Below are 27564 nucleotides of genomic sequence, written 5' to 3'. Positions count from 1 at the left end.
GTTGCTCCAGACTGGCCCTTGCTTCCTTGCAACAGAGAAGCACCCCGGACCCTCCTGGTCCACTCCAGACGCCGTTTTGAGTCCACCGCGTGGGCTTGAATTTGCCAAGGCTTTGGTGCCCAATCCTGGGTCCAGCGACGCCGACAGCTTCAATCTTCGTGGGACAGCTCGCTCCTCCATCCTGTTCGCCGACAACGCCTCCTGGTCCGTGAGATCTGCGAGCACAGCGTCACCCACTCACCTAGTCGAGGTGACTACCATCCGGTGCCCTCCTGGTGCCACCTGACTACTGGCTAGTAGTCTCGAACTTGGTCCCCTCTGCTTTTAGGTGTCATCTTCCTTCGATCCAGGCTTGGATCCATCGAACTTTCTTCACTGGTCGCCTGCCAGCAACTTCTTTCTTCCAGGCTCCTGGTCCGTCTACGAGGATTCCCGACGTCTTTTGAGACCTATGCAGCTGCAGCCCCTGGGCTAGGTAACTTCGGCATTTCGGTGCCCCAGCATAGCCTCACTATCCAAGGGTCAGGATCCACTGTCGTTTTCCTCCTACCAGGTCGGGTTCGCCCGAGAACACTAACTTTGTCTTTACTAGCTACCATAGACTTTGTCCCGCATCACGCGTGAGAGTGCACACTCTGCACCCGAGTCCCCTAGGCCTCCTAGAAGTAATCTGAAGATTCTATAGTCAAGTCCTAGCGATTCCAAAGCCTATTAGTACTGTACTTACCTGCTAGTAATTTCGCATTCCACTTCCAGAGTATATGGTTTTCCGTGCCCCTCGGGCATTTGTATATACTGTGCTAACTTAAGTATTTTCGTAAGAGCTTTGTTTTGTGCTTAGTACCCTGTCCTCATAAAGAGTACAGGGCTGTTGTGATTCTTAATAAATATCTTGTTTATTTTCATAACACTTGTGTGGTGTCCTTTCACTGGGTATTCAAGGGGTATATGTGTGGTAAACAGCTGGCTTAACACGCCCTCTCGAGTCTTTAGCCTTAGACTGCTCGTATCCACGCTACTAGGATAGCTGGTCTATAAGGTTGACTTACAACCAATCATCAATAAGGGTTGCTGGACTGATACATAGTGTTCACTAGAATAGTGAGCACTGCATATCAGGCCACCTTCTCACAGCCAGCACATGTACCGATGAAGACCAGCCAATAGAAATCAGGAGAGAACTAATCCAGGGGTGCTGCGATAAGACCCTACGAGGGCTCATACTGTGCAAACCAAGGATCACGCTGGAGGGCATACTGATACTAGCCAGATCACAAGACCTGTCCGCGGCCAGGGCACACGAGATGGATCAAGCCCCATGCAAAGCCAGACTCCATCAAGACGGAGCAAGACGATGCTGTAAGGACCAAGCCCAGAGGAGACATGTTCAGGGGACCAAAAGGAGACACCTCCAGATCAAGGTGCGGATACTGTGGCCATGAACCACACGCAGCTAAAGACTGTCCCGCCCAAGGGAAGACCTGCATCAATTGCGGAATACCCAATCACTTTGCATCCGTCTGTAGAAGGCGCAACAGGAACTGAGAACTTCGAGGACAGAAGCCCCCAACGTGAGCCGTTCGACAGCTGTCGGTGACAGACACCGCGCCACCTGTCCACACACAGAGAACACCCGCGAAACACCTATTAACCGTAGAGGATGACAAAGAGGAGGTATACATAGTATCCTTCGCAAGGGAACTCAAGCAGCGCCGCCGACCACAGCCCACGTGCATAGTACAAGTCGCGGGAACCGAGGTGAAAGTGGTCATCGACACAGGAGCGACAGTGGATGTCATGGGTCTTCAACAATACCGAAGCCTACGCCCTCACCCTCCTGTAGTACCATCCAAGACCAAAATGTACGTGTATGGGGCAGACACTCCGCTACCGCTGAAAGGGAAAATTTTAGTGCCCATCAAGAGGGACGACCTTGAGGTGATGACCATAATCCACGTCATTGACAAGGAAGCCGATATCCTCCTTAGTAGCCACACTGCCGAAGATCTAAAGCTAATCGCCTTTGCCCGACGGATCCATACGTACCAGATGGAAGAACTTCTTGGGCAGTTCCCCGAGTTATTCCAAGGCCTCGGATGCATCAAGTGTGACCCCATCAAGCTGCACATCGATAAGTCAGTTGCCCGAGTTGCCCTGCGAAACAGGAGAGTTCCTTTCCACCTGCGACCGCTCGTTGAGAAGGAGCTTGAAACCTTGGAGGAGCAAGGAGTCATTGAAAAAGTGTTGGGCCGACACCATGGGTATCCCCAATGGTTATCGTGGAAAAACCCAAACAGCCAGTAGCCATATGCCTGTGTATTGATATGCGGCTGCCCAATAAAGCAATTAAGAGGGAACACCACATAACACCAACAATGGATGATATCATTGCGGAAGTCAATGGATCCAAGTGGTTTTCGAAGATTGACCTGAACACAGGGTATCACCAACTACCCCTGTCAGAAGAGAGCAGATTTATCACCACGTTCAGCACTCACCTAGGACTCAGGAGGTACAAGAGGTTGAACTTTGGGATATCATCGGCAGACGAGGTGTTCCAAAACACGATACGAGAGCTGCTATCAGGTTTGCCAGGAATACTGAACGTGAGCGATGATATCCTCATCCACTCTGCAACAGCCGCAGATCACCACAAACATCTCTGCAATACACTGAAGCGCCTCATTGAACATGGAGCCACGCTACATAAGGACAAGTGCCAGTTCTTCCAGCCTTCCGTCGAGTTTTTCGGCTACGTGTTCAACCAGGAAGGCATACAGGTAGACCCGAGGAAGTCGCAAGCCATCAAGGACAGCCCCGCACCAACGACACTGACGGAAGTACGGAGCTTCCTCGGAATGGCTACATACTGTGGGCGATTTATACCCGGCCTGGCCACTCGGAGTGAGCCGATGCGTGCACTCACAAAAGCCGATGCAACCTGGCACTGGGGCCCAAAGGAAGAAGAAGCATTCCAAGGGATAAAAGATGCCCTCTTAGGGGAAGCCACACTAGCATACTTTGATCCCGCAAAATGAACGGAAGTACTGGCCGATGCAAGCCTAGTAGGACTCGGTGCAGTATTGGCTCAGGAGCGTGAGCTAGGCCAATGGGCTGCTCTAGCGTTCGCCAGCAAGTCCCTCACCTCCACGGAAGCAAGATAGGCCCAGATTGAGCATGAAGCGCTCGTCATCAAGTGGGCCTGTAAGCATTTCGATCTGTACCTCCACAGACAACCGTTCACCATGGTCACCGACCATTAGCCTCTGGTCCCCCTGTTCAAAGGGACAGCACTGCATCCCCCTCCACGCATTGAAGGCTGGGCCGTCCAGTTGCAACCGTACGAGATGGAGGTGGTGTACTGCCCAGGATCCAAAAACCCGGCTGATTTTCTCTCAAGACACCCAGTTCAGTCCGGGAAACAAGGAGAAGATGAAGACGTCGAAGAGTATGCCCAGCGGGTAGCTCTGGCATCATGCCTCCAGACCATGTTCCTAGACGATGTAAGAGAAGCAGCTGCCACTGATGCCGTCTATACCAAGACACTAAGTGCCGTGCAGGAAGGTTCGTGGACAGACTACCTCCGCCAATCCAATTTGTGGACCTCGGAAGATCGGGACATCCTAACAAAGATACGGCGGGTCCGTCCCGAACTGAGCACCACCAGCGATGGCATCCTGCTGAGAGGACCCCGGTTGGTAATCCCGCAAAGCCCAAGAACCGGCCGTCAAACTAGCCCACGGAGGATATCAGGGCATAACCAAGATGAAGGCATGGATGCGAGAAAAGGTCTGGTTTCCAGAACTTGAAGACATGGTAGAGCAGTATGTCCGACGATGTTCACTGTGCCAACTAACAAGTGGCCTGGAGAGACCTCTCCCGATCATCACTGAAGAAGCATGCACCATCCCATGGTCCAAGATAAGTGTGGACTTTGGAAGCTTCCCCGGAGGGAGGCACGCCCTTGTCATCATAGATGCCTACTCCAAGTATCCTATTGTGGAACCTGTCACATCGACAGCCTTCAACCACGTTGGACCAGTATTGGAGAAAGTCTTTACAATGTTTGGCTTCCCTCAGGAAGTACGCAGTGACAATGGTCCCCCATTCCAAGGGGCCGAGTTTGACACATTCCTCCAACGAGGCATATCGCATCACCGCACCACCCCTCAGTGGCCCCAAGCCAATGGGGACGTCGAACACTTCATGCGAACTCTGAACAAGATGTTCCGCATAGCAGTCGTGGAACAAGTAGACCCAGAACAGAGGCTCCACGAATTTTTGAGAGAATACCGAAGCACCCCTCATTGTACAACCCAGCGGAGCCCGTGGGCTCTCATGCTCCATGGTCCCTGCCGTGACCTGCTTCCCACCTGCCCGGGGTGGTCATCACCGCAGCTGGAGGTCGAGGAGGTGCAAGAGCGGAGAGCGCGACATAACCAAGATGCAAGTGTCAGACGCCGCGCCACTCATAGGAAGCTTAACCATGGGGTGACAGTCATCCTGCGGAGCCGACGCCAGGGAGGAAAGTTCCAAACAAACTACGAGCCGGGCACCTGGGCAGTCAGCGCGAACTATGGCTCCATGATAACGGCCCGTAGAGGAGCGGAGGAAGTGTCCAGGAACATCTCGTGGTTCAAGGAAGTCCCACCAGAACAACGCCAAGAGACTGCCAGTAACCACCCCAGTCCCATGGCTGCTGGTGCGACTGGAGGACGGGCGGACGAGTCGGCGAGACCCCTGACGTAAGCCCCTCACCACGAGAGGAGGGTTGTGCTGATGACTCTGGCTGGAACGAAATGGGAGAGCGTACTGGCACCCGAAGATACAGTCTGAGGCCAAACCCCCACCCGAGTCAGCGGTTGAGAGACTATGTTTGCTGGAGACCCGGGGCTCGCCAGCGGAGAATCACGCAAGTACCGCAGTCATGTGTGTGGACTGAAGAATGCACGTGGATCATTGTGACCATGTTAAGAACAAGTTATAACAAAAAGAACTGAGGTGGACAGGGATGTAATGGTTGTCGGTCTAGTGTCCACTGCTCACGTACCCCTACATCCGCGTGGCCTGGGGGAACTAATAAAAAGGAGGGCGGCTGCTCGTGGCACGTCACTTCCGACCGGACTTGTGGTGTGTGGTTTACCCTGGATCTCGCCCAGCGAGCGCCAGCCCCCGCGCTAGGCCTTCATTCCCCCCCCCCCCCCCCCCCCCCCCCCCCGTGGGGCATACCGTAGTCCAGGTCCAAAGCATCACAAGTACAGACCGAGAGTGAGCCTGTGCCCACCCTTGGCTTCTGAGGCAGGCCCCTGGAAGGGGTGTCCCGTTCCGGCGGGAGACTCCCGATGTTTGGAGCAGAGTGGCTCCCGCTTGAAGGGCCCTCTGCAACGGGAGAAAGAGATCCTCCCGATTATTTTGACTAAAATATCCCACTTTCCTCTTCATGTTGGCATGTGTGCCCAGGGAAGGGAAGGGGCCCGTGTGAGTGTCTGAGAGCAGGGTGCAGTGAGCCCTCCGTCCGCCAGGGGGCGCCCGGACACCGTCTCATGATCACTCAGCGGTCAGTCTCTCTCTCCCTCATTTTCTGTAAATGAGCCCTATTCCCTCAATCCAAACTGTGTGTGGGCTTGAAAACAACCTCTGTCCCCTCACACGCCTGCATCCCTCACTCACACTCACCAGTCACCACCATGTTGGAAAGGGGTTCGAAATTCGCAAATTTCGCTTTCACGTAATAATGCTAAATCCCTGGTAAAATGATGTGAAATGCAGACCCGTCATTTCGGGATCTGTCCAGCTCACACTGCGTAATAAAAGCGCGACAAAGAACAGCCCCTCGCGTTCGTGGTGAGTTTTTACTCCGAGACGCGCCGTTTGCAGTAAATTGTTACAGCGAATGGTGCGTAATTAAACGAAGTTGCGTAATTTTGCATTACGCAATATTGCTGAAATTATGTAATTTACTCCATCATAATTTACATTTTCTCCGGGACTCCTTATCTCCCACCTATACCGGGGGCTGCTCTCCCCCCCTCCACTGGTCCCCTCTGTTGCTTTATTTCTGTTCTCATCTCTTGTGCCACCTCTCTCTGTTTTCCTTTTTCGCCCCTCATTTCTTGGTAAATTGTCGCCTCAGAAGCTGAACCGTGAAGCCCCCGGTTCCTCTTGATCCTGCTGCACCTGCGCCAAGGAGCCCCGGGGCCTGTTCTGGGAGCTCCCTGGACGCTGGGGCGGCCCCGGCCCCGCCCTGGGCGGGCGCCCTCTGCTGTTTATGGCTCAGTTAATTGCTGCCTCGACCAGGGGTGGAATATTCCGCTCTGTTGGGTGGGTGTGTGACTGCACGTGTGCTCTTGCACAACTGCAGAGCTTGTGACTGGCTGCTTCTAACCTCCCGCGGGCAGGCAGCGCCTGCTAGGGCCCCTGAGAGAGGCAGTGGAAGGGCCCCTCTCCTGTCAGGAAGTCCCCGAGAATGACTGCTCCACCCCGGCCCCGCTGGCTCTCCAGATGCCCTGCATTGAGGGGGCGTGGAGTGTGAGTGCCTCCAGGGCATACATGCCAACAGACCCTATTCAATCATTCATTACATTTGTAGAGCGCGCTACTCACCCGTGAGGGTCTCAAGGCGCTGAGGGGTGGGGGGGGGGTGCTGCTACTGCTCGAACAGCCAGGTCTTGAGGTGTTTCCTGAAGGTGAGGTGGTCCTGGGTCAGTCGTAGGTGTGCGGGAAGGGAGTTCCATGTTTTGGCTGCCAGGTAGGAGAAGGATCTTCCTCCGGTGGTCATTCTGCGAATCCGTGGGACGGTGGCGAGGGCGAGGCTGGCGGAGCGGAGTTGACGGGTGGGGGTGTAGAACGAGAGGCGGTTGTTGAGGTATTCGGGGCCCATGTCGTGGAGCGCTTTGTGTGCGTGGGTGAGCAGCCTGAACGTGATGCTCTTGTTGACTGGGAGCCAGTGCAGGTTTCTCAGGTGGGCGGATATGTGGTGTGGCGGGGGATGTCGAGGATGAGTCGTGCGGAGGCGTTCTGTATGCGCTGAAGGCGTTTCTGAAGTTTGGCTGTGGTTCCTGCGTATAGGGCGTTTCCGTAGTCCAGTCGGCTGGTGACGAGGGCCTGGGTGACCGTCTTTCTGGTTTCGGTGGGGATCCACCAGAAGATCTTTTGGAGCATCTGCACGGTGTTGAAACAGGAGGACGAGACTGCGTTGACTTGCTTGGTCATCGTGAGAGAGGAGTCGAGGATGAATCCCAGGTTGCGTGCGTGGTCAGTGGGTGTCGGTGGGGTGCCCAGCGACGTGGGCCACCAGGAGTCGTCCCAGGCAGAAGGGGATTGTCCGAGGATGAGGACCTCCGTCTTGTCTGAGTTGAACTTCAGGCAGCTGTGCCTCATCCATTCTGCGACCTCTTTCATTCCGTCCTGGAAGTTGGCTTTGGCGGTGAGAGGGTCTTTGGTGAGGGAGAGTATGAGTTGGGTGTCGTCGGCGTAGGAGATGATGTTGATGTTGTGTTTGCAGGCGATGGTGGCGGGGGGGCTCATGTAGATATTGAAGAGGGTTGGGCTGAGCGAGGATCCTTGGGGTACGCCGCAGATGATCTCGGTGGCCTCGGAGCTGAAGGGAGGGAGGCGGACTCTCTGGGTTTTGTCGGAGAGGAATGATGTGATCCAGTCCAGGGCCTTTCCTTGGATCCCAGTGTTGCAGAGGCGGGTTATTAGGGTACGGTGGCAGACGGTGTCGAAGGCCGCCGAGAGGTCCAGGAGGATGAGAGCGGCTGTCTCTCCGTTGTCCATCAGGGTCCTAATGTCATTGGTGGCTGCGATGAGGGCGGTCTCGGTGCTGTGGTTGGCTCAAAATCTGGACTGGGATGGGTCGAGCGAACTGTTTTCTTCGAGGAATGCAGTCAGCTGTTTGTTGACGGTCTTCTCGATGACTTTCGCCGGGAAGGGGAGAAGAGAGATGGGGCGGAAGTTCTTGAGGTCTTTGGAATCCGCTGTTGGTTTTTTCAGAAGGGCGTTGATTTCTGCGTGTTTCCATCTTCCCGGGAAGGTGGCTAATGTGAAGGAGCTGTTAATGACGTTCCGGAGGTGGGGTGCAATGATGGTGTCGGCTTTATTGAAGATAGGATGAGGGCATGGGTCGGAGGGGGAGCCGGAGTGGATGGTGTTCATGACGCGGGTGGTGTCTTCAGTGCTGACGGGGGTCCATGCGCTGAGGCTGGTGGTGGGGGTCATTGGTTTGGTGGTTGGAGGCGGAGTTTGGGGTCCGAAGCTGTTGTGTATATCTGCGATCTTGCGGTGGAAGAATGTGGCGAGGGAGTTGCATAGGTCTTGCGACGGTGTGATGTCGTTGTTGCTGGCGCTAGGGTTGGAGAGCTCTTTGACGATGCTGAAGAGTTCCTTGCTGTTGTGGGCGTTGTTGTCCAGACGCTCTTTGAATGATGTCCTTTTGGTGGTGTGGATCATCTGGTGGTATTCGCGGGTGGCGCTCTTGAGGGCTGTCATGTTTTCTGATGTCCGTTTGTGGCGGCAAGCTTTTTCGAGGGTTCGGCATGATTTCTTTGCGATTTTGAGGGTGTCTGTGAACCAGGAGGTTTTTCTGTTGCTCGTCTTGCCTGGGGGTTTCTTCAGAGGAGCGAGGTCGTCGGCGCAGTTGGTGATCCACTGAGCAAGATTGTGTGCTGCGTCATTGGCGTTGAGGGTGTTGACAGGTGGGTTCTGGCTCAGCGATGTGGTCAGCTGGTCTGTGGTGACTTTGCTCCAGCATCTGCGGGGGATCTGTAGCGTCTGTTGGTGGGAGGTGGCCTTCTTGAAGGTGAAGTGGATGCAGCTGTGGTCTGTCCAGTGTAGTCCGGTGGAGTGGCTGAAGGAGACGTGGTTGCTGGCGGAGAAGATGGGGTCGAGCGTGTGGCCGGCGAGGTGGGTGGGCGTGTCCACTAGTTGCTTAAGACCGAGGTTGGCGAGCAGGGTGGTGGTGTTGTTGTCCTTGTTTTTCTCCAGGTGGAAGTTCAGGTCCCCTAGGAGGATGTACTCTGGTGAGGCTAGGGCGTGCGGGCTGATGAAGTCGGCGATGGTTTCGCTGAATTGTGTTCGTGGGCCCGGGGGTCTGTAGATGAGTGTTCCTCTGAGGGTGGTTTGGGGGTCGGTGTGGATCTGGAAGTGTAGGTGTTTGGCAGCGGTGAGTGTGTCCTCGATGTTGGTCATGACGCTGATGGTGTTCCTGTAGATGATGACGATTCCTCCTCCAGGATTGTTGACGCGGTCATTCCGGGTGATTTTGTAGCCGTCCAGGATGGCTATGGCGATGTCGGGGGCCAAGGAGGCGTTCATCCAGGTTTCTGTGAGGAAGGCGACCTCTGGTGCTGTGGTATCAAGGAGTTCCCAGAGTTCGACGGCGTGTTTGTGGACGGAGCGGGTGTTGAAGAGGATGCACTTGAGGTTGTTGTTGTTGTCGTTGCTGAGTTCGGTGGGCGGCGTGCAGGTTTGGAGGCAGGTGAATTTGCAGGCCTGGCAGGTGAAGGGTCTGTGGGTGTGCCTCGGGGTGGCTCGGTGGCAGGCGGCAAGTCTTCCGGTGTTGAGTGCGATGAGGGTGGCGGTGTCGAATCTCAGTCGGGTTCCCTGGCATCGGCTGGGACCAGGGGTTCTGGTGCTGGAAGCGGTCCAGCCGCGGACGGGCGCAGATGGGCTTGCCTTAGGCGCGCCTTCGGCCGCCATATAAGGGTAGCTGGGGAGGAGGTCAGGACGGCGAATGGGCGTGGGGGGGCGGGACGCACGGGAGTCAGCGGCGGGAAAAAAACGGGAGGGCAGCAACGAAGGAGGGAGGGAGGGACACAGGTCAGGATAGGGCACTCACACAGAGGTACAAAAAGGAAGTGGGCACACGGGGGCACACGGGGCACTGGCAATCAAGTGAAGGTCCCCCAGGTGAGACCACGAGCGGGGCAATGCGAGGAGACAGGCGGGCAGGGCGGACACAGGCACAGGTGGAGCTGCAGCGGTGGGGAAGCGACCTACCCAGGAGGGTCAAGGGTCGCTCGCTCGGGAGACTACTGTTTTTTCAAGCCAAAAATGGCTTTCTTTCCTCTGTCTCCCACCTGAAGTTGCATTTTCTACAATAGAAGTCAAGGGGGAATTTTCATTCTCCCGAGTTTTTATTTTAAATTTCCCGCGTCCCTGTCCTGAAATGTTGGTCTGTGTGCCAGCTTCACTGACTCACCCCAACTCTCCCAGGGTTAATCAAAGGTGCCCCCACGTGACGTCATCTCACACCTTTAGCCAGCAGCGCTTTGCATGATGGGATTTTAGAGGCGACTATTGACTGAAAACCCAGACCAGGCTCATGGTGTCACGCATGGCAGCTGTGCGTGACGGTGCCGCATCTGAAAAACGCCCAAAGGGTCCCCCAGTCAGTGCGCCTTGTAGCTAAAAAACGGTGATGGATCATGCCCTGATCTGTTGACTGGGTACGAGTATTCTGTTTAATTCAGACACTCTGTCCATCACCACCCCCTTTTCTGAATCGTTTTGTCCACCATAAGCGTGGAAGGGTATGCTCAGACATGAGTCTCTTGCTCACTGCACCATCAGGATTCAAGCAAGCCGGGCCGAAGACGGCTGTAATGCCAGAAACCGGTCCCCGGAAGCTTGTTTCCTTTCCAGTACAAGAATTGGCCTGGTTGTTTGGTCTGCCCTGTTCCCATGATGCACTGGGCCAGGGACAGACTAATTTGCATGTAGCCTGGTTCTGAGCTGGGATGGTGCAGTGAGCTAAAAACGGTGATGGATCAAGCCCTGATCTGTTGACTGGGTACGAGTGTTCTGTTTAATTCAGATGCTCTGTCCATCACCACCCCCTTTTTCTGAATCGTTTTGTACTGGAGCAAGCGCTACGAAGCCGCAGAATCAGCGGGTGCACATGTGTGAATGAGTAAATACAGGGGGCGGGTCCAGACACCAGGAGTGCCCTAACACTAGCCCCCGCAGCCCCCACGGTGCAGAGGGGCCCCTGGCACCGTGCGCTGCTGTGCTTAGGATAGCATGGCTGGTGCTGCTGAATGCCAAAGCTGCAAGGGTGCGGCTGGCCTAAGGGGCGGTGACCGATGGGTGGGTCTGACAGGTCAGCGTGTGGGCCTTTTATTTTTGGCTGTTTCTGGGAGTGTTTATGGTCCGCTGGGCTGGGTTTTTCCTGTTAATTTCCTTGGTATTGAAGCAGACACTGCAGCAAGCTCAAATCCAAGCCAACCTACATAGCTTGAAAATTACTTGTATAACTTTTTTTACAAGCTCAAAGGCTGACGTTGAAAGCTGCATATTCTTGAATCCACTTCATGCCTTTTGAATCTGCCCCAAACCTCTCCCTTCCACTTCATCTCACTCCTGCAGCTTCCTTCTCAGACCTGATTTTTTACCCTTTCTCACAGTTTTTCTGTCTCATTCCTTTTGATCTATCACTAAATCTTTCGATGTCCCTGCATGCCAGTCCACCTCAGGGTTCACGCCTTCAGGACAATAACATCACTATTAAAAACATAATAAAAAGGAAAGAGGTAAAAGTTTTCAGATGAACTGTTTCCAGGACAAACGACACTATTGAGGCCTCAATTACTAAGACATCCGTGCACCCAAGGTCAGCAAGGTGTCAGGGGCCTGGCTTTCAGATATAAATGACCTTTCAATCACAGAGCAAGGAGTTCACCATTACTAGGAGTTCACCATTAGTCAGACCCCCCAGGATATTGCGGCATAGATTTGCAAATTTAGCGGCACAAAAATAGAACTTTAGCGGCATTATTGCGGCACTTTATTTCACTCCTATCCATTCCTTTTCAGCCATAAATCAATGGCGCTGTTTTAGCAGAGTATTCCACTTTGAAATAGGCATGTTTAAAGTGTCTGAGAGGGTTTGCTTGCCATATTCTCCTTTTTGGTATATTTTTGAGCATAGGTTTAGCCAAGCACAATAGCACAGGGTTGCTGGTCATCTTGCTGCATCTGTGGTACCGAGTCCTGCCCCCAAAGAGCTGTGGTCAAGGTCCTGGACCCTTGACTGGAGTCAGAGTATACTTCTCCCGGCTGATCTGAGGGTTTCACCAGAACCGAGGCAGAGTGACGCAGAGCCATGCATCACAGCACAGCGCTGCTCCTCATTGGCAGCTTCACCAGATCTCAGGGCTCCTCAGCTCCTGATCGGCAACTGCAGCGGGTCCAATGCAGAGTAAAATAGTGAAAGACTCTATATCAGCTGCGATCACCAAGGATGATAGGGAGTGAACACTAGTGGCCATCCTAGTGATAGTAGGAGGGCCTTGTGGAGATGGAAACAAATGGAGTTAAATAAAGCTCTTATACACTGGTAAGGAGCAAGTAGCCCAACCATAATACAGATTACGATTAAAAGAGACAATCAGCAGTAAAGGGACCACGCCCATGTTGCGCCAAGTGCACTTGCGTGTTCAGAAACAATAAGAGTGGCCCTGCGTAAGCGAGCTGCTGGCTAATAAGTTACCTAGTGGATATAAGTCACTTCATAGAGATGTGTGGTAATGTTCTAAATGCCCACTGTAATGGATTGCGGGACACGGGCAGAATGCCTGTGAACATGAACAGGACAAAATATGAGAGGGCAGATTAAATACAGTTATTCAAAGCTGAAAAAAAGACTCACCGACAAGATCACCACTCTTGAAGGGAACTATAATGACATACGGCACTTCGGTGGGGTTAAATTGTCTATAATGTCTGACATATGTAGAAATATCCCAGATGCCTATTATTCGTAATAACTGTGCCGGAAAAAAGCCGATGAACATGTAGAAAGCATGAGAGCAGACTGATTTAAGGCAATGGAGATAGACACTGTACGAAAGGAAACAGGAAGGAAAACTGATTAAAATTATATAAAGTAGTAAAGGAGGTCAACGGGTCAACAAAATCATACATTATTCTGCGAGAGATAATTGCTATGAAAACTCGCCAGTCCTTCAAATAATTCCGTACCGAAAGAGTCAAATGTCCAAAACGCAACCACAATTGAAAGTACACCTGCAGAAAAGTAAAAAATGAACAATCCCTAATAATACTTAACTAAACATAATTAAGGTCCATACTTTGCTTACTTGAAATGTTGGGGCCATAAACTTTCAAGATCGTATCAGAGGCAGAAGCACTCCACCGGGAAACAACACGCCCTCTGCCAAAAGGAAGGGAGTATCTTCATCTCAGTGCACACACCAAGCTTTCGGTGCTATAAATCACTGCGCTGCTAAACACAGATGATTTCTGTAAACACTGCCACAATGAAAACAGACACAAGGCAAGAAGCAAAAAAAAAAACCCTTCCTAGAAAAACGCCACTTTATCTTCTCGGAATATAATGAAAGCAGCATCCAACTAGACTTTAAAAGGACAGGAGGGGCCCCATACTGTGCCACAATGCCACGTGCCATTTAAGAACAGTTAAACATAACAACATGTAAATCCGTCCTGCTCCCGGTGACTCCGGTGGGTCTTCCTTTCACAGCGCTCTGTCTCTGATGTGACTTGGAGGCTCTCTGTCTGAGAGGTGTTAACAATTGAAGCAGATTAAGACTAATCAGACCCCCGAGAAGCTTGCAACACCTGATTTCGCGGCCACGTTTGTAAAAAGCGCGGCCTTTTTACAAAAGTGCCGATTTCGCGATTATTTTGCAAATCGCGAAATCGCGAAATCCTGGAGGGTCTGATTAGTAAGAGTTCACCATTACTAGGCGTTCACCATTAGTAGGAGTTCACCATTACTAGGCGTTCACCATTAGTAGGAGTTCACCATTACTAGGCGTTCACCATTAGTAGGAGTTCACCATTACTAGGCGTTCACCATTACTAGGAGGTCACCATTACTAGGAGTTCACCATTACTAGGCATTCACCATTACTAGGCGTTCACCATTACTAGACATTCACCATTACTAGGAGTTCACCATTAGTAGGAGTGCACCATTACTAGGCGTTCACCATTACTAGACATTCACCATTACTAGGAGTTCACCATTAGTAGGAGTGCACCATTACTAGGCGTTCACCATTACTAGGCGTTTACCATTACTAGGAGTTCACCATTACTGGGAGTTCACCATTACTAGGCGTTTACCATTACTAGGAGTTCATCATTACTGGGAGTTCACCATTAGTAGGAGTGCACCATTACTAAGCGTTCACCATTACTAGGCGTTTACCATTACTAGGAGTTCACCATTACTGGGAGTTCACCATTACTAGGCATTCACCATTACTAGGAGGTCACCATTACTAGGAGTTCACCATTACTAGGCGTTCACCATTACTAGGAGTTCACCATTAGTAGGAGTGCACCATTACTAGGCGTTCACCATTACTAGGCGTTCACCATTACTAGGCGTTCACCATTACTAGGAGTTCACCGTTTTCATGCCTCGAGTGGGGGCAGCGCTTTCACCATCGGTGTGCAGACAGAAAGGGAGTTCTGAGCAAATTAGCAACAAAATGAGCGCAGGTCTCTTCAGCTCAAGAAAGTAGGTCAGCAGCGAGTGCCCGACCGCCGTGAGAGGAACATGTCAATGGTGTCATGCCATCCTTCGGGGGCAGAGGTGATGTGCAAGGGGACATTTAAAACAGAGGGAGGGCCCAATAAATAATACAAACAATGTGCAACAAACCTCGGGCTCTCTCTCCTGGGAAATTCCATGTGAAAGTATGGTGAGTCCCCACCTACCGCGCAATGACGCAACCTGCAAAGCAGCGAACATTTGACATTCATTCCACACTTGAGTCACAGTTCACACACTACTAGCATCACTACTAGCATCGCGTTACAAAATCACTACTTCTGCCTTTCAGTTGTATTCAGTCTGAGGCCTGCTGCGCAGTACGCTTCTTGCTTCTTGTGTCGTCAGCTGAAAAGCGTTGCGGCTGCGCAGTAGGCTATGGCGGGCTGTAGTGAAAACACTGATCCCATTGGTCCGACTCAGGACACACACCTGACTATTCCCACATAGGAACGGGCGGGTTTATAAGATATTTTGTAAGCGGTCATCATTGATAGTGCAGTGCTGATTGATTGGAGCGACCGAGCGAGTGACCTGTGACTTACGATGAGGCCGGGACCCAGGCAGGGTCTGGCACTGCGTACGTGCTTCATAACGAAGGGGCCGCGTCTAATTTGAAATGTTTTACACACACAATTACATGTGAAGTCAGCTGTTCACCAGGGAGACCCGTGTGAACTTAGTGAGCAGCCTATATCGCATGTAGACCCGGCCCTGAAAATTAAGGGTCAATGCTTAGCACCGGAAAGCACCCTCACAAATTAAGCACTGAGTTGTGTCTCTCCCTCGGACAAAACCATGCTGTTGCTCTGATACTAACTTATGAATAAGCGAAGCTAAACATGAAGCCAAGATCTTAGAATTAAAACATTTTTTTTTAGCACCTGCATTTATTGAAGATATTGGGCGATAAGAACTTCTGTCATCAATTGTCATCAATTGGGAAATTCAACTTTTTACTTAAATCTTCAATATCTTTTCTAATTGATGGAAGTTTGGCCTGTTTATTTACCAATTTGGGAAATAATTTATCTGCAAACTTCTTCAACCAGAGGTCCCTTGCTTCTAGTTTTGTATGGCCTTTTCCAAATAAAGTAGTGAACTGGAAACTTTATTTATCATTCTCCAAAGATAAAACTTCAGAGTTAGTAATTTTAATGGTTAAAAAGCAAATGTTTGTGTGGTCTTACATCACTATTAGACATAAAAAGATGTTTCCAGCACTTGCAAATTATTTTCAACTGGTAATAATTTAGATACAGGTGAAGTGGCTCTCATAAAAAGGGGAGGGTGTGGGACATCCACCTGTTAATTATCCCACTCACCATACAGATAAAAGGGTTTAGGAGAAATGAATGAACTGATTTCACATTTGATCATATCTCATTTATCATTCATTGTATAGGACCTTAAGCTGGCCCACAACAATAAGATGTAGTTATTTTTTCTTTTGTCTGTGTTTGTTTTATATGTTGACATGTTTCGACCCATCCCAATTTTTTCATATGGTCTTCTTCAGGGCTAAAGTGGCTTTGACATTAACTTCTAGCATGCAATACTTTCCTGGTTGCATAAAGGAATGTTTGTTTTGTCATTTTCTTATAGAGTAGCTGTTGCTTGTGGAACAAGGATGGTACGCTTTATACTAAAAAAGCAGACGCCTGACAGATGCACTAATTTCCGTGCAACTACGTATTAAATTTGAATGCATCAAGACAAAATATGTTTCTCCAGTTTATGCCATGTCCTAAATTCAAATATCAGTTTAATTATATTTTGTGTGTCTGATAGCATGAAAGGCTTAGCCACTCAGGGCCCAGAACAAGGCATTCCTCCCACCTTTCTTTTAACTCTCTTTGGGTCTCTGTCTTCACTGCTCATTCTTAGTCCCTTTAGACTCTTTCCTTCTACAGTTCCCTCTCAGTATTCTGAAGTGACTCTGCCTTTTCCTTCCTGACAGGAGATTTCCTGGTTGTGGTCCATGGAAACTGCATCGTGGAGTATTCAAAGGGAGAACGACTGACTCTGCACCCGGCTGTGCCCAGGGGGGATCCGGTGGACACCTCAGGATCCCAGGAACAGCTGCACCCTCTCCTGCCCCCCTCCAGAGTCCCAGCCTGTGGGCAGGAAGCTGAAACTGGGACTGAGGTAGAAAGCCCCAGAAAGAGACCCCCGGAGCCTTCTCAGCTTGAACCGAGGCCCCCTCAAAGAATCGCACCTGTTTTGTCCCCCACAAAGCCCACTGTGACTGCCCCACCTGTGGGGCCACCCCGCCTGCCACTGCCCAGTTACAGTGCCCTCACCTCTCGCCAGTCTGCCAAGGAAGATCCCAGCCTGCCAAGGAAGCCAGTGGGGCAGCAGAAGGTGGGCCATGAAGGAGGCAAGCCCACCTCAGACCACCCCAGTGAGTGGAACCTTGACTCCCCCACAACTTCTGCCAGGCTCACCCCGGTGCCACTGGGCAGGAGCAGCCTCGGCTTGGGCTTCCAGCTGACCGATGTGGGTCCTGCAGGGGGCGCTGCCGTGGGAGACATATGGGACCGCCGGGCCTGCCCACTCCTGGCTCCAGGTGACAAGATTGTGAAGGCCAATGGGGCGGACCTGCGCCATTTCACCGCCGCGCAGGTGCAGGAGGTCCTGCGGAAGCGCACCCTGGAAGGAGACATGGTCCTGCTGGTACAGAGGCCAGGTAAGTGGCGTTCAGCAGAGAGGCCACTAAAGGTATGAGCATGCGCACCCTGGAAGGAGACATGGTCCTGCTGGTGCAGAGGCCAGGTAAGTGGCGTTCAGCAGAGAGGCCACTAAAGGTATGAGCATGCGCACCCTGGGAGGAGACATGGTCCTGCTGGTACAGAGGCCAGGTAAGTGGCGTTCAGCAGAGAGGCCACTAAAGGTATGAGCATGCGTACCCTGGAGGGAGACATGGTCCTGCTGGTGCAGAGGCGGGGAAGGGGCATTCAGCAGAGAGGCCACTATAGGTATGAGAATGCGTACCCTGGAAGGAGACATGATCCTGCTGGTTGGGAGGCGCGGTAAGTGTTGTTCAGCCACTAGAGGTATGAGCATGCGTACTACAAATGGTTATAGGTATGAGCATGTGTATACAGATCACAGTTGGTGTTTGCCACTGTGCCACTAAGGACCACTACAGGTGTAAATAGTGCCTAGTACAGACTATTATAGGTGTAAACTTGCATTCTACATACCACTGTAGGTATACATATGCCCCCTACAGACCATGAGAGATGTAAATATGAATATTAAATAGCACTATATAGGTATCCAGCAATTGTGTGAACATGCATTCTTCAGACCACTGCAGGTGTACACTGTGCTCTCTACCGACCACCATACCAACTGCAAACAACTCCACGATAGGTGCACTCCGGGGCCACCACAGAACACTCTAGGAGACACATGCCTACTACAGATCACTAAAAGTGTGCACGCTCAATATGATTTTAGGGATACACCACTCTCACTACAGACCACTGTGGCTGTACACCACTCTCACTACAGCCCACTGGGGCTGTACATATGCCCACTAATGACAACTGTAAGTGTACACCACTCTCTCTACAGGCCACTGTGGCTGTACGCATGCCACTAAAGATGACTGTAGGTGTACAATGTAGGAGAGTAGGATCTGCTTACTATGGTTTCCCCCACTTTTTGCTGGTGTTTCACTGTTTTTTTTACTTTAGTCTGGCTGGGGCCCTGCTGTCCAGGACCCCAGCCTAGCTGCTTCCTCTCTAAATTGATTGCATGTACTATAGGTACACTCCAGATTGGTTACTGGGCTAAGCTTGTGAGTCCCTAGTATATGGTACCGCAGGTACTAAGGCATAGGTACCCCAGAGGCCTACCAGGGGCTGCAGCATGTATTATGCCACCCCTGGGAAGCCTTCCAGAATGGCACCACAGGCCTGCTGCTGCAGCCTGGGTAAGGTGGTGCATGCACCCCTTACTAAGATATAGGTTACCTACATCTATCCTTAATCACTGACACATATAAACCTTTAAGTCACTCCTATGGCAGGCCTTATCAATCCTGAAGGCAGAGTGCTTGGTTTTGTGTGGGATGGTGCTCTAGCATGAGCAGAGCACCTCTGCAGCTTTCAGAATTGATTCTCTGTAGCTGTTCTGTGATGCAGCCAGACCATATACTCTTAAGTGCATTATAACCTCGTTATAAATGCTAACTTTGGAATGGCTGCATGGAATCATGTTGTGTTTGGTGTCAAGCACTTTGGAATCCTACTGAATGTACACACTTACATGACCGGTAATAGTTTAAAAGAGCCCCAGCATCACAAAATGGATACTGAAGCCACAGACACGGGTGTGAACTCCTGTTGCTTGACAAAACTCCGGCAGGGAGGCCTGGACAAAAGGTTTCCTGTCACAGGGTGGTGTAACCACCTCCCAGATAGGCTATAGTGTATTGGGGCTGGGTGGGTGCATTCAGTGAAGGCTTTTCAGGCAGTGCTGGGGGTACACTTGGTGTCCCTGTGCATACACCAGTTCAAACCGGTTGCAGGGGCGCTCTGCCCCTGCTCTGGTGTGAAACTGGTCAAAGGGGAAGGGGTGTAACCACCCCATCCCCGGGTCCTCCCATAGGTGGGACCCTAGAGTAAGTCCAAACTCTAAACTTAGTATAAGTATAGGAATCCAGTCCCTAGGACTTTAGATTACACCTGGACGAAACTCTGCAACATATATCCTGGAACGTCTACATTCCATATCGACTGGAAGATGGAAGGATCTCCCTTGTGGTCAAGGAGTGACTCCCCTGTTCAAACAGGCACCAAAGAAGCATCTTGCCAGTGTCCATTTCCAAGGCTCCCGCCGGATCCCAAAGGATTTGCGACTCAGGACATGGACTTCCAGACGTCTCGGAGGCCGACCCATGATCCCAGCAAAGCTGAGACCCGCAGCCATCACGAGAGACATGGGACCGAAACTCCTGGACATCCTGCACATTTGCTAGTGCATCAACTTCCCAAGCTTTCCCGAAGTTGTGCATTGGGCTACTTATAGTCCGAGCCCCGAGCACCTTTTGCACTGAAGATTGTGGGTCTACATTCCACAAGTGTTCCGTGGGCCCACTTCTAGCATTTCCACTCAAGGCTCCTCTGCGATCCCTGGTCCATCGACTGGTGGGTCCCCAAAAAGGTAACTCTTCTGTTTCTTGGGCTTTCCTGGTTGCTACAGACGTGCCCTGACTCCCCTTCAAAGGGTGAATCCCTCAGACCTTGCTGGTCTGCACCGAAGCCAGTCTCTGCTTTCTGCGTGGGTTGCTGTTGCCATGTCTTGTTGAGTCCCATCCGGAATCCGACACTGCAGCACTCAACATCCTTTGTGGGACAGCTCAATTCCAGATCCTGGTCATGGTTGACGCCTCCTGGGCCTCGTGGCTTAAGAGTTAAGCTTCACCTTCTTCACCTGAAATCACCCGACATAGGTTGGCATCTTCTCGTCTCCTTCCTGGTCACTGGCTAGTGACCCAGACTCTGTCCCCTCTGCTTTCAGGTTCTTCAGATCTTCGATCCACCCTTGGATCCACCCAGACACTTTCCACTTGGACGCCAGCAGCACTTTGCAGCAGCTCGCCATTGAAAACGACGACGAAACCCGACACGAAAAGACACCTATGCACCCGGCTTCCCTGGGTGGGGTAATTCGAGTATTCCGGTGCTCCCGTGGGTGTTGACTCTCGAATCTCCTAGTTCTAAATGAGTTTGCTCCAAGTCATCTTCTAAGTGTCCTTCCTTTGTAATTTTCCAACTGCGACTTTCCCCGTAGAAGTTAATGGTGATTTCTGCCTGTGTTCACACACTGCATGCATCCTCCGTGGGTCCCCTGTGTCACTACCTTGGGTGGTTCCTGGTGGCCCCAGCGGTTCTACAGGCTCTAGGCCTTGTATCTATTCTAGTCGTGGTTCTTATACCACTTTCCTAATATATGGTTTGGTACACCCAACGTGCTCAACGTATATTGTGCTAATTTACTGTGTGTTATTAAGTTTACTGAATGTACTTTTGCTTCTAGCCTCATAAAGAGACTAGTAGAGAGTGTTTAGAATAAATACCTATATTTTATATATATACCTGGTGTGGTTCTCCTGTCATTTGGTCATTCAAGCAATTATAGACTGGTAAAACAAGCTGCTTTACATTCCTCCAAGACTTAGCTGGAGGCTGCTCTCCACATCAACCACTAGGATAGCTTTCAATAAAGGTGTCTTTAACCTACCACCTCTAAGGGTTGTTTGAACTGGTGCAAGGTGCCCACTAGAATAGTGGACAGCATATGCTAGGCCAACCTCTCACAACGCCCCTCCACTGTAAGACACTCTACAACATGCCACTCTACTCTATGACATTCCACTGCACTCTATGACATGCCACTGCACTCTACGACATGCCACGGCACTCTACGAAAATGTCCCTCCACTCTACTGTGACATGCCGCTCCACTGTACTCCACTCTACACCCCTCTACCCTAAGACACTCTACTCTATGACACGCCACTCTAGAACATGCCACTGCACTCTACGACATGCCACTCCACTCTACTGTGACATGCTGCTCCACTGTACTCCACTCTATGCCCGCCTCTCTAAGACACTCTACAACACGACACTGCACTCTACGACATGACACTGCACTCTACAACATGACACTGCACTCTACGACATGACACTGCACTCTACAACATGACACTGCACTCTACGACATGACACTGCACTCTGCTGTGACATGCCGCTCCACTGTACTCCACTCTACACCCCTCCACCCTAATACACTCTACGACATGCCACTCTACTCTGACACGCCACTCTACAACATGCCACTGCACTCTACGACATGCCACTGCACTCTACGACATGCCACGGCACTCTACGAAAATGTCCCTCCACTCTACTGTGACATGCCGCTCCACTGTACTCCACTCTACACCCCTCTACCCTAAGACACTCTACTCTATGACACGCCACTCTAGAACATGCCACTGCACTCTACGACATGCCACTCCACTCTACTGTGACATGCTGCTCCACTGTACTCCACTCTATGCCCGCCACTCTAAGACACTCTACAACACAACACTGCACTCTACGACATACCACTGCACTCTACGACATGACACTGTACTCTACAACATGACACTGCACTCTACGACATGACACTGCGCTCTACTGTGACATGCCGCTCCACTGTACTCCACTCTTCACCCCTCCACCCTAATACACTGTACGACATGCCACTCTACTCTATGACACGCCACTCTACAACATGCCTCTGCACTCTACGACATGCCACTCCACTCTACTGTGACATGCCGCTCCACTGTACTCCACTCTATGCCTGCCTCTCTAAGACACTCTACAACACGACACTGCACTCTACGACATACCACTGCACTCTACGATATGACACTGCACTCTACGGCATGCCACTGCACTCTACGACATGACACTGCACTCTACGACATGCCACAGCACTCTAATGTGACATGCCGCTCCACTGTACTCCACTCTACGTCCCGCCACTCTAAGACATTCTACGACACGACACTGCACTCTACGACACGCCACTGCACTCTACGACATACCACTCTACTCCATGACACGCCACTGCACTCTACAACATTCCACTGCACTCTACGACATGTCACTTTACGACACGCCCCTCCTCTTTGCGCCCCTCCAATATACATCACTATACACCCCTACACTCAGCACCACCCCACTCTGCACCCCTCAACTCATTACAGCTCCACTCTAGGCCACCCCACTCTGAAACTTTACTCCACCTTTTGCCGCACCACTCCACTCTACTCCACTCCAGTCAACTCCACTCTGACAATTCACGCCCTCCCCATATCACACTCTACTCAACTTAAGGCACTATATGACACGCAACTTTATCAATGCCACTCCACAGCACTTTCCTTCACTCTACTCTATGACACTACTACACTCTACTCTACTACTCCACTCTACAACACTCTACTCCACCCGATACCACTACTCTCTACGCTACTCCACTCTGCTCTACAACACTTCATTCTACAATACTCAACTCAACACCACTCTATGCCAGACTACTCTACAACATCCTACCCCACTCTATGCAACTCCCTCACGCCGTTCCATGCCACTTTCAGCACTCTACTCCACTCCACTCTGCACATCTGCACCCGCCGACTGTACGACACACAGCTCCGCTCTACAACAGTTTATGCCACCCCACAGCACTCTACTCTACTCTACTCTACATTCCTGCACTCCACCACACTCTACACACGTCATCACACTCTACGACACTCCACCGCTTTACTCCACTCCACTGTGCAGCGCTCTACTCCGCTCTATGCCCCTACACTATACCTTAGACTCTGGATCGGCAGGTCTGTGGAAGTAGGCGTTTTTTTCCTCATGGAATGATCTCTGTTCTTGAGCGTCCTGCGAAGAAGACGGCAATATTGAGTGACTTTGCCCTACTTCCAAGGGCTCGGAAGCCCTTTCTGTGGTTGACAGTGGTTGTATGTCGGAACAACGAGTTCCTCTATCCCACATACCTGAACAACGCGGTCTCTACAATGACCATGTCTTAACCACAAATTGCTTTACCACGCATGCCTTTAGCACAAATGTTTGTGGCAAAGGCATGTTGGTAAAGGGGTTTACGTGGCTAAGAGTACCTCCCCCTCTCTCTGAGCCCTAAATATAACTCCGTCCTCCCCTAATCCCTAACTAAAAAATTACCCCTATCTCCCTCCCTGAGCCCTTAAAAACAACCCCTTTAAAAAATACCCTGAACCCGCCTGAAAACTTCCACAAACCCCGCTCTACCACTGAAAAATACCCAGAACCCCCCTCCACCCCATAAAAACTACCCCGAAACCCCACCGGCCTCAAAACCTACCCCTGAATTACCCAGAACCCCCCTCCACCCCTATAAAACTACCCCGAAACACCACCTCCCTCAAAACCTACCCCTGAATTACCCAGAACCCTCACCACCATTGAAAACGACCCAAAACCCCACCCCTGAAAACTACCCTGAACCCCCTCCATCCCTGAAAACTACCCCGAACACCCCACCCCCTAAAAACGACCCCAAATCTCAAACCCTAAAAACTACCACATCCCCCATCCCCAAAAAACTACCAGGAACCCCCCCACCCCTGAAAACTACAGCAAAACTCCACCTCCCCTAAAAACTATCCCAAACCCCCACCCCTTAAAACTACCTCAATTACCCCATCCCCTTAAAACTACCCAGAACCTCCCCACCCCTGAAAACTACCCTGAAACCCCACTTACCTGTACAAGTCTGCTTTCAGACACTCCTCTCTCCCCCATCCCGAACACTAGAGCGACTCTGCCTTAACCACTCACATGCGTGGTTATGGCAAAGTCGTTGTTGGGGCAAGTCGTTGTTCGGCTTGCGGGCTTCCGGAACTCATGCTCTGGCCTCGTTGTTCCGGATGTTTCCCGTTCTGGTATCATCCCCGAGTACGGCTCTCTTAAAGGCCTGGTCTCGGGTTTAACAGTTGGTCGGCAATCTAGCTGGAATTCTGTGGGGTCTTTCAATCTCAAACTCTGCCAAAGGATATCCCAACAGTTTGTGGGATTCGCGCTTCTAGGAAAGAGGCGCAAGATCTTGAATCATTTTCAACTCTTTCTGGTAAACCAAAACTCTTACGGTTTCCTCTTCTATTTTTAATTTTCCGGCTCTGTGATTTCCCTCTCCAGCCATGTTATCTTGTTTTGTTCAGTGCTTGAAATGGAAAAATAGAAGTGCAGGTACTCTGTAGCAGGTTACCTGCCTGTCACTGAGAAGCGCTGGTACTCTCCAATTAGAAGTATTACATTTCTCTTGAGAAGTGCCGGTACTCTCCAATTAGAAGTATTACATTTCTCTTGAGGAGTGCCGGTACTCTCCCTCTCAAAATAAAAAAGTGCTGGTACTCTGTACCGGACAGTACCGGCCCATTTAAAGCACTGGTTTTGTTGTTGTCTCTGCTTTCCGCTGTCTCGAGTGGAGACCTCTTCTCGTGCGCTGGTTGTAGATTCAGCCTCTTGAATGGTCGAGGATACGCTTTTCATGTCTTTCCTTAGACCTTTTGCTTCAGATTGGAGTACATTGGTATTCCTTTTTAGGTCTCGCTCCTAGCATTGTAGTGCGCAGCCCTGCTCGCGCAGAGAGAGACCTCATGTAGGGGGTTTAAAAAACGGACCTAGTTGTCCTTTGGGTCAGCTCACGTAGAGAGTGCAGTCTCTGGAGTATGAAATACAAATGTCCATCGGTCTCAGACTTTCCTTTCTCACGGAGCCCCAGTTTTGTCCTTTTTTGCACCGTTCGTTGTTCTGTGGTCTCTTTCATGTCTTTCTCTTTTGCATCCGCCGTTCCTCGGGTCTGCAGGTGCGCTGTGTGTTAACATAAACTGATGTGATGCTCTAACCTTGAGCATTAGGGCTCTTATTTTCCATTTTTTCACTCAGTGCAACGCAGCAGGCACCCTCGCTGCGCTGTGTGAAAGGCAAAGGGTTGGATTGTGCTGTATTTAACGTTATACGGCTCATTCCTGTGCTTTCTTCACGCTGGCGCACTTTGGCTGACTAGCGCCAGCGCAGGCGCCCTTGTGTCATGGGGCGAGGGCGCCTGCCTTAAAGACGGGATTGGTTTTGTGCAGGAAGGGGCTCCTTCCTGCACAAAACAATGCTGGTCGTCGTTTCCCTCTGTCTGTCTGTCTGCTGTGCACAGACACAAAGACGACAAAATGAGGAGAAATGAAGAGATTTATCCTTGTTGCGCCTCACCTGGGGCGGCGTAGGCTTTTGACGCATTTCAACACATTGGTGAATCTTGGGATGTTATGTTGTTTAAATTTGTAGCGCGCATGGATACTCACAAGTGTCCCGGTGCGACGCCTACAAGAAGGGTGAGACGGTCTGTTCAAACGAAAAGATGTGTTTTCAAGTTTTTCTTGAATACTGTGGGGTCTTGAATGTTTCGAGGGGCAGCGCATTCCAGGCAACAGCGGCCCTCCTTGCCAAAGAACTACCACCTTGCCACCTCGCCTCTGATATCTGAACCGGGGAACCTGAACAAAGCGAAGGGATGAAGAGCTCAACTGTCGAGCTGGAGCATAAACAAGAACCGTTTTTGTAGGTAGGAAGGGCCGAGTCCTGGCATCAGCAGTGGTGTGCCCGCAGCAGGTGTGGAATGTATGCCCTCAGCCTGGCATCAGCAGTGGTGTGCCCGCAGGGGGGGTGGGGTTGGTGCCCTCAGCCTGGCAGCAGCAGTGGTGTGCCCGCAACAGGTGTGGGGTGTGTGCCCTCAGCCTGGCATCAGCAGTGGTGTGCCCGTAGCAGGTATGGGGTGGGTGCTCTCAGCCTGTCTTCAGCAGTGGTGTGCTCGCAGCAGGTGTGGGGTGTGTGCCCTCAGCCTGGCATCAGCAGTAGTGTGCCCACAGCAGGTGTGGGGTGTGTGCCCTCAGCCTGGCATCAGCAGTGGTGTGCCCGCAGCAGGTGTGGGGTGTGTGCCCTCAGCCTGGCATCAGCAGTGGTGTGCCCGCAGCATGTGTGGGGTGTGTGCCCTCAGCCTGGCATCAGCAGTAGTGTGCCTGCAGCAGGTGTGGGGTGGGTGCCCACGAACGGACCGTGATAATGTGCAGCCTGGCACCGCGGTGGTCGCTCCACCTGGGGCTTTCCGCACTGTCCTCACAGACTTCCCTAGAACCCCCCTTAGGATGGGCAGCCAGGGGAGGGTCGAGCGGCCCTCAACAGGCGGCGGCAGCATTTCCTCCAAACTGGGACCGGTGAAGGACTTTAGCTGGTGTTTAGATGGCACCAGGGCCCGGCGGGGACTGAAGAGCAGAGCTGGGGAGAGTGTTCAAACCAGCCCGCTGCCTCCTCTCCTGGAGCAATCTCTCTCTCTCCTTCTCTCTCTCTCTCCTTCTCTCTCTCTCCTTCTCTCTCTCTCTCTCTCGCTCTCTCTATCTTCGCCCTCTCCGTTTGCTCTCTCTCTCCTTCTCTCTCCTTTTTGCTCTCTCTCTTCTCCCTCTCTGTTTGCTCTCTCTCCCTCCCTTCCCTCTCTCTCCTTCTGTCTCTCTCTCTCTCTCTTTTGTTCTCTTCTCTCTCTCCCTCCCTCTCTTCTCTCTCTTCTCCCTCTATGTTTGCTCTCTCTCCCTCCCTTCTCTCTCTCTCTCTCCTTCTCTCTCTCTCTCCTTCTCTCTCCTTCTCTCTCGCTCTCTCTCGCTCTCACTCGCTCTCTTTCGCTCTCTCTCTCTCTCTCTTCTCCCTCTCTGTTTGCTCTCTCTCCCTCCCTTCTCTCTCTCTCTCTCTCCCTCTCTCTCTCTCTCTCTCTCTCTCTCTCTCTCTCTCTCTCTCCTTCTCTCTCCTTCTCTCTCCTCTCTCTCGCTCTCTCTCGCTCTCTCTCTCTCTTCTCCCTCTCTGTTTGCTCTCTCTCCATCCTTCCATCTCTCTTCTTCTCTCTCTTCTCCCTCTCTGTTTGCTCTCTCTCCCTTGCCCTCCCATCCTGTCTCTTGAAGTCTCTAGGGCCCGCTGTAGTTCCCCTCATGGATCTGGGGAGAGTGACAGAGGCTCCAGGAGCGGCCTGCAGGGGCTCCACCCACCTAGGAAATGCCCGGTGCAATGAAAGGCCAGTCCGGCCCTGGCGGCCCTGCTGTAATCCACCCTTGATTGGATTAAGGCGTCGAGGACGGGACGTCAAGGTGAGATCTAAAAAAGGGTGATTTTTTTCAAAGTCGTCTGATGGAAAAAGCAGCAGCTGGTCACCTGAGGGCGGGATCTAAACGGATTCCCGGATTCCTTCCTGTGTGAGAAGGCGCCGGGCGGGCGCGGACCGCGGAGGAGCTGGGACAGCCTGTGCCAGAGGCCTGAGATTGCAGGTGTAAGTCTGCCAAGGGCCAGACGTAGAGCTTGGCGGACGGGTTACTCCATCACAAACGTAGAATGCTCGGCATAGTTCGGCACAGGGAT

General features: G+C 51.6%; 1 protein-coding gene across 4 annotated transcripts in view; it reads left to right on the top strand.

The window, feature by feature from the left end:
* LOC147684291 (membrane-associated guanylate kinase, WW and PDZ domain-containing protein 1-like) overlaps positions 1-27564 on the top strand; it is a 257214-nt gene that overhangs the window by 70497 nt on the left and 159153 nt on the right. For all 4 annotated transcript variants that reach the window (XR_015300632.1, XR_015300633.1, XM_086940160.1 and 1 more), the window contains one exon: positions 16506-17234. Coding sequence is in view for 2 of the 4 variants with exons in the window: in XM_086940160.1 (XP_086796286.1) it covers positions 16506-17234 (729 nt within the window). In the remaining 2 variants the exon portion in view is untranslated. The remainder of the gene's footprint in view (positions 1-16505; positions 17235-27564) is intronic.

This window comes from Lissotriton vulgaris, chromosome 10, assembly GCF_964263255.1.
Source record: "Lissotriton vulgaris chromosome 10, aLisVul1.2, whole genome shotgun sequence".
Taxonomy (NCBI): Eukaryota; Metazoa; Chordata; class Amphibia; order Caudata; family Salamandridae; genus Lissotriton; species Lissotriton vulgaris.
This window is presented reverse-complemented; position numbering and strand designations above follow the sequence as displayed.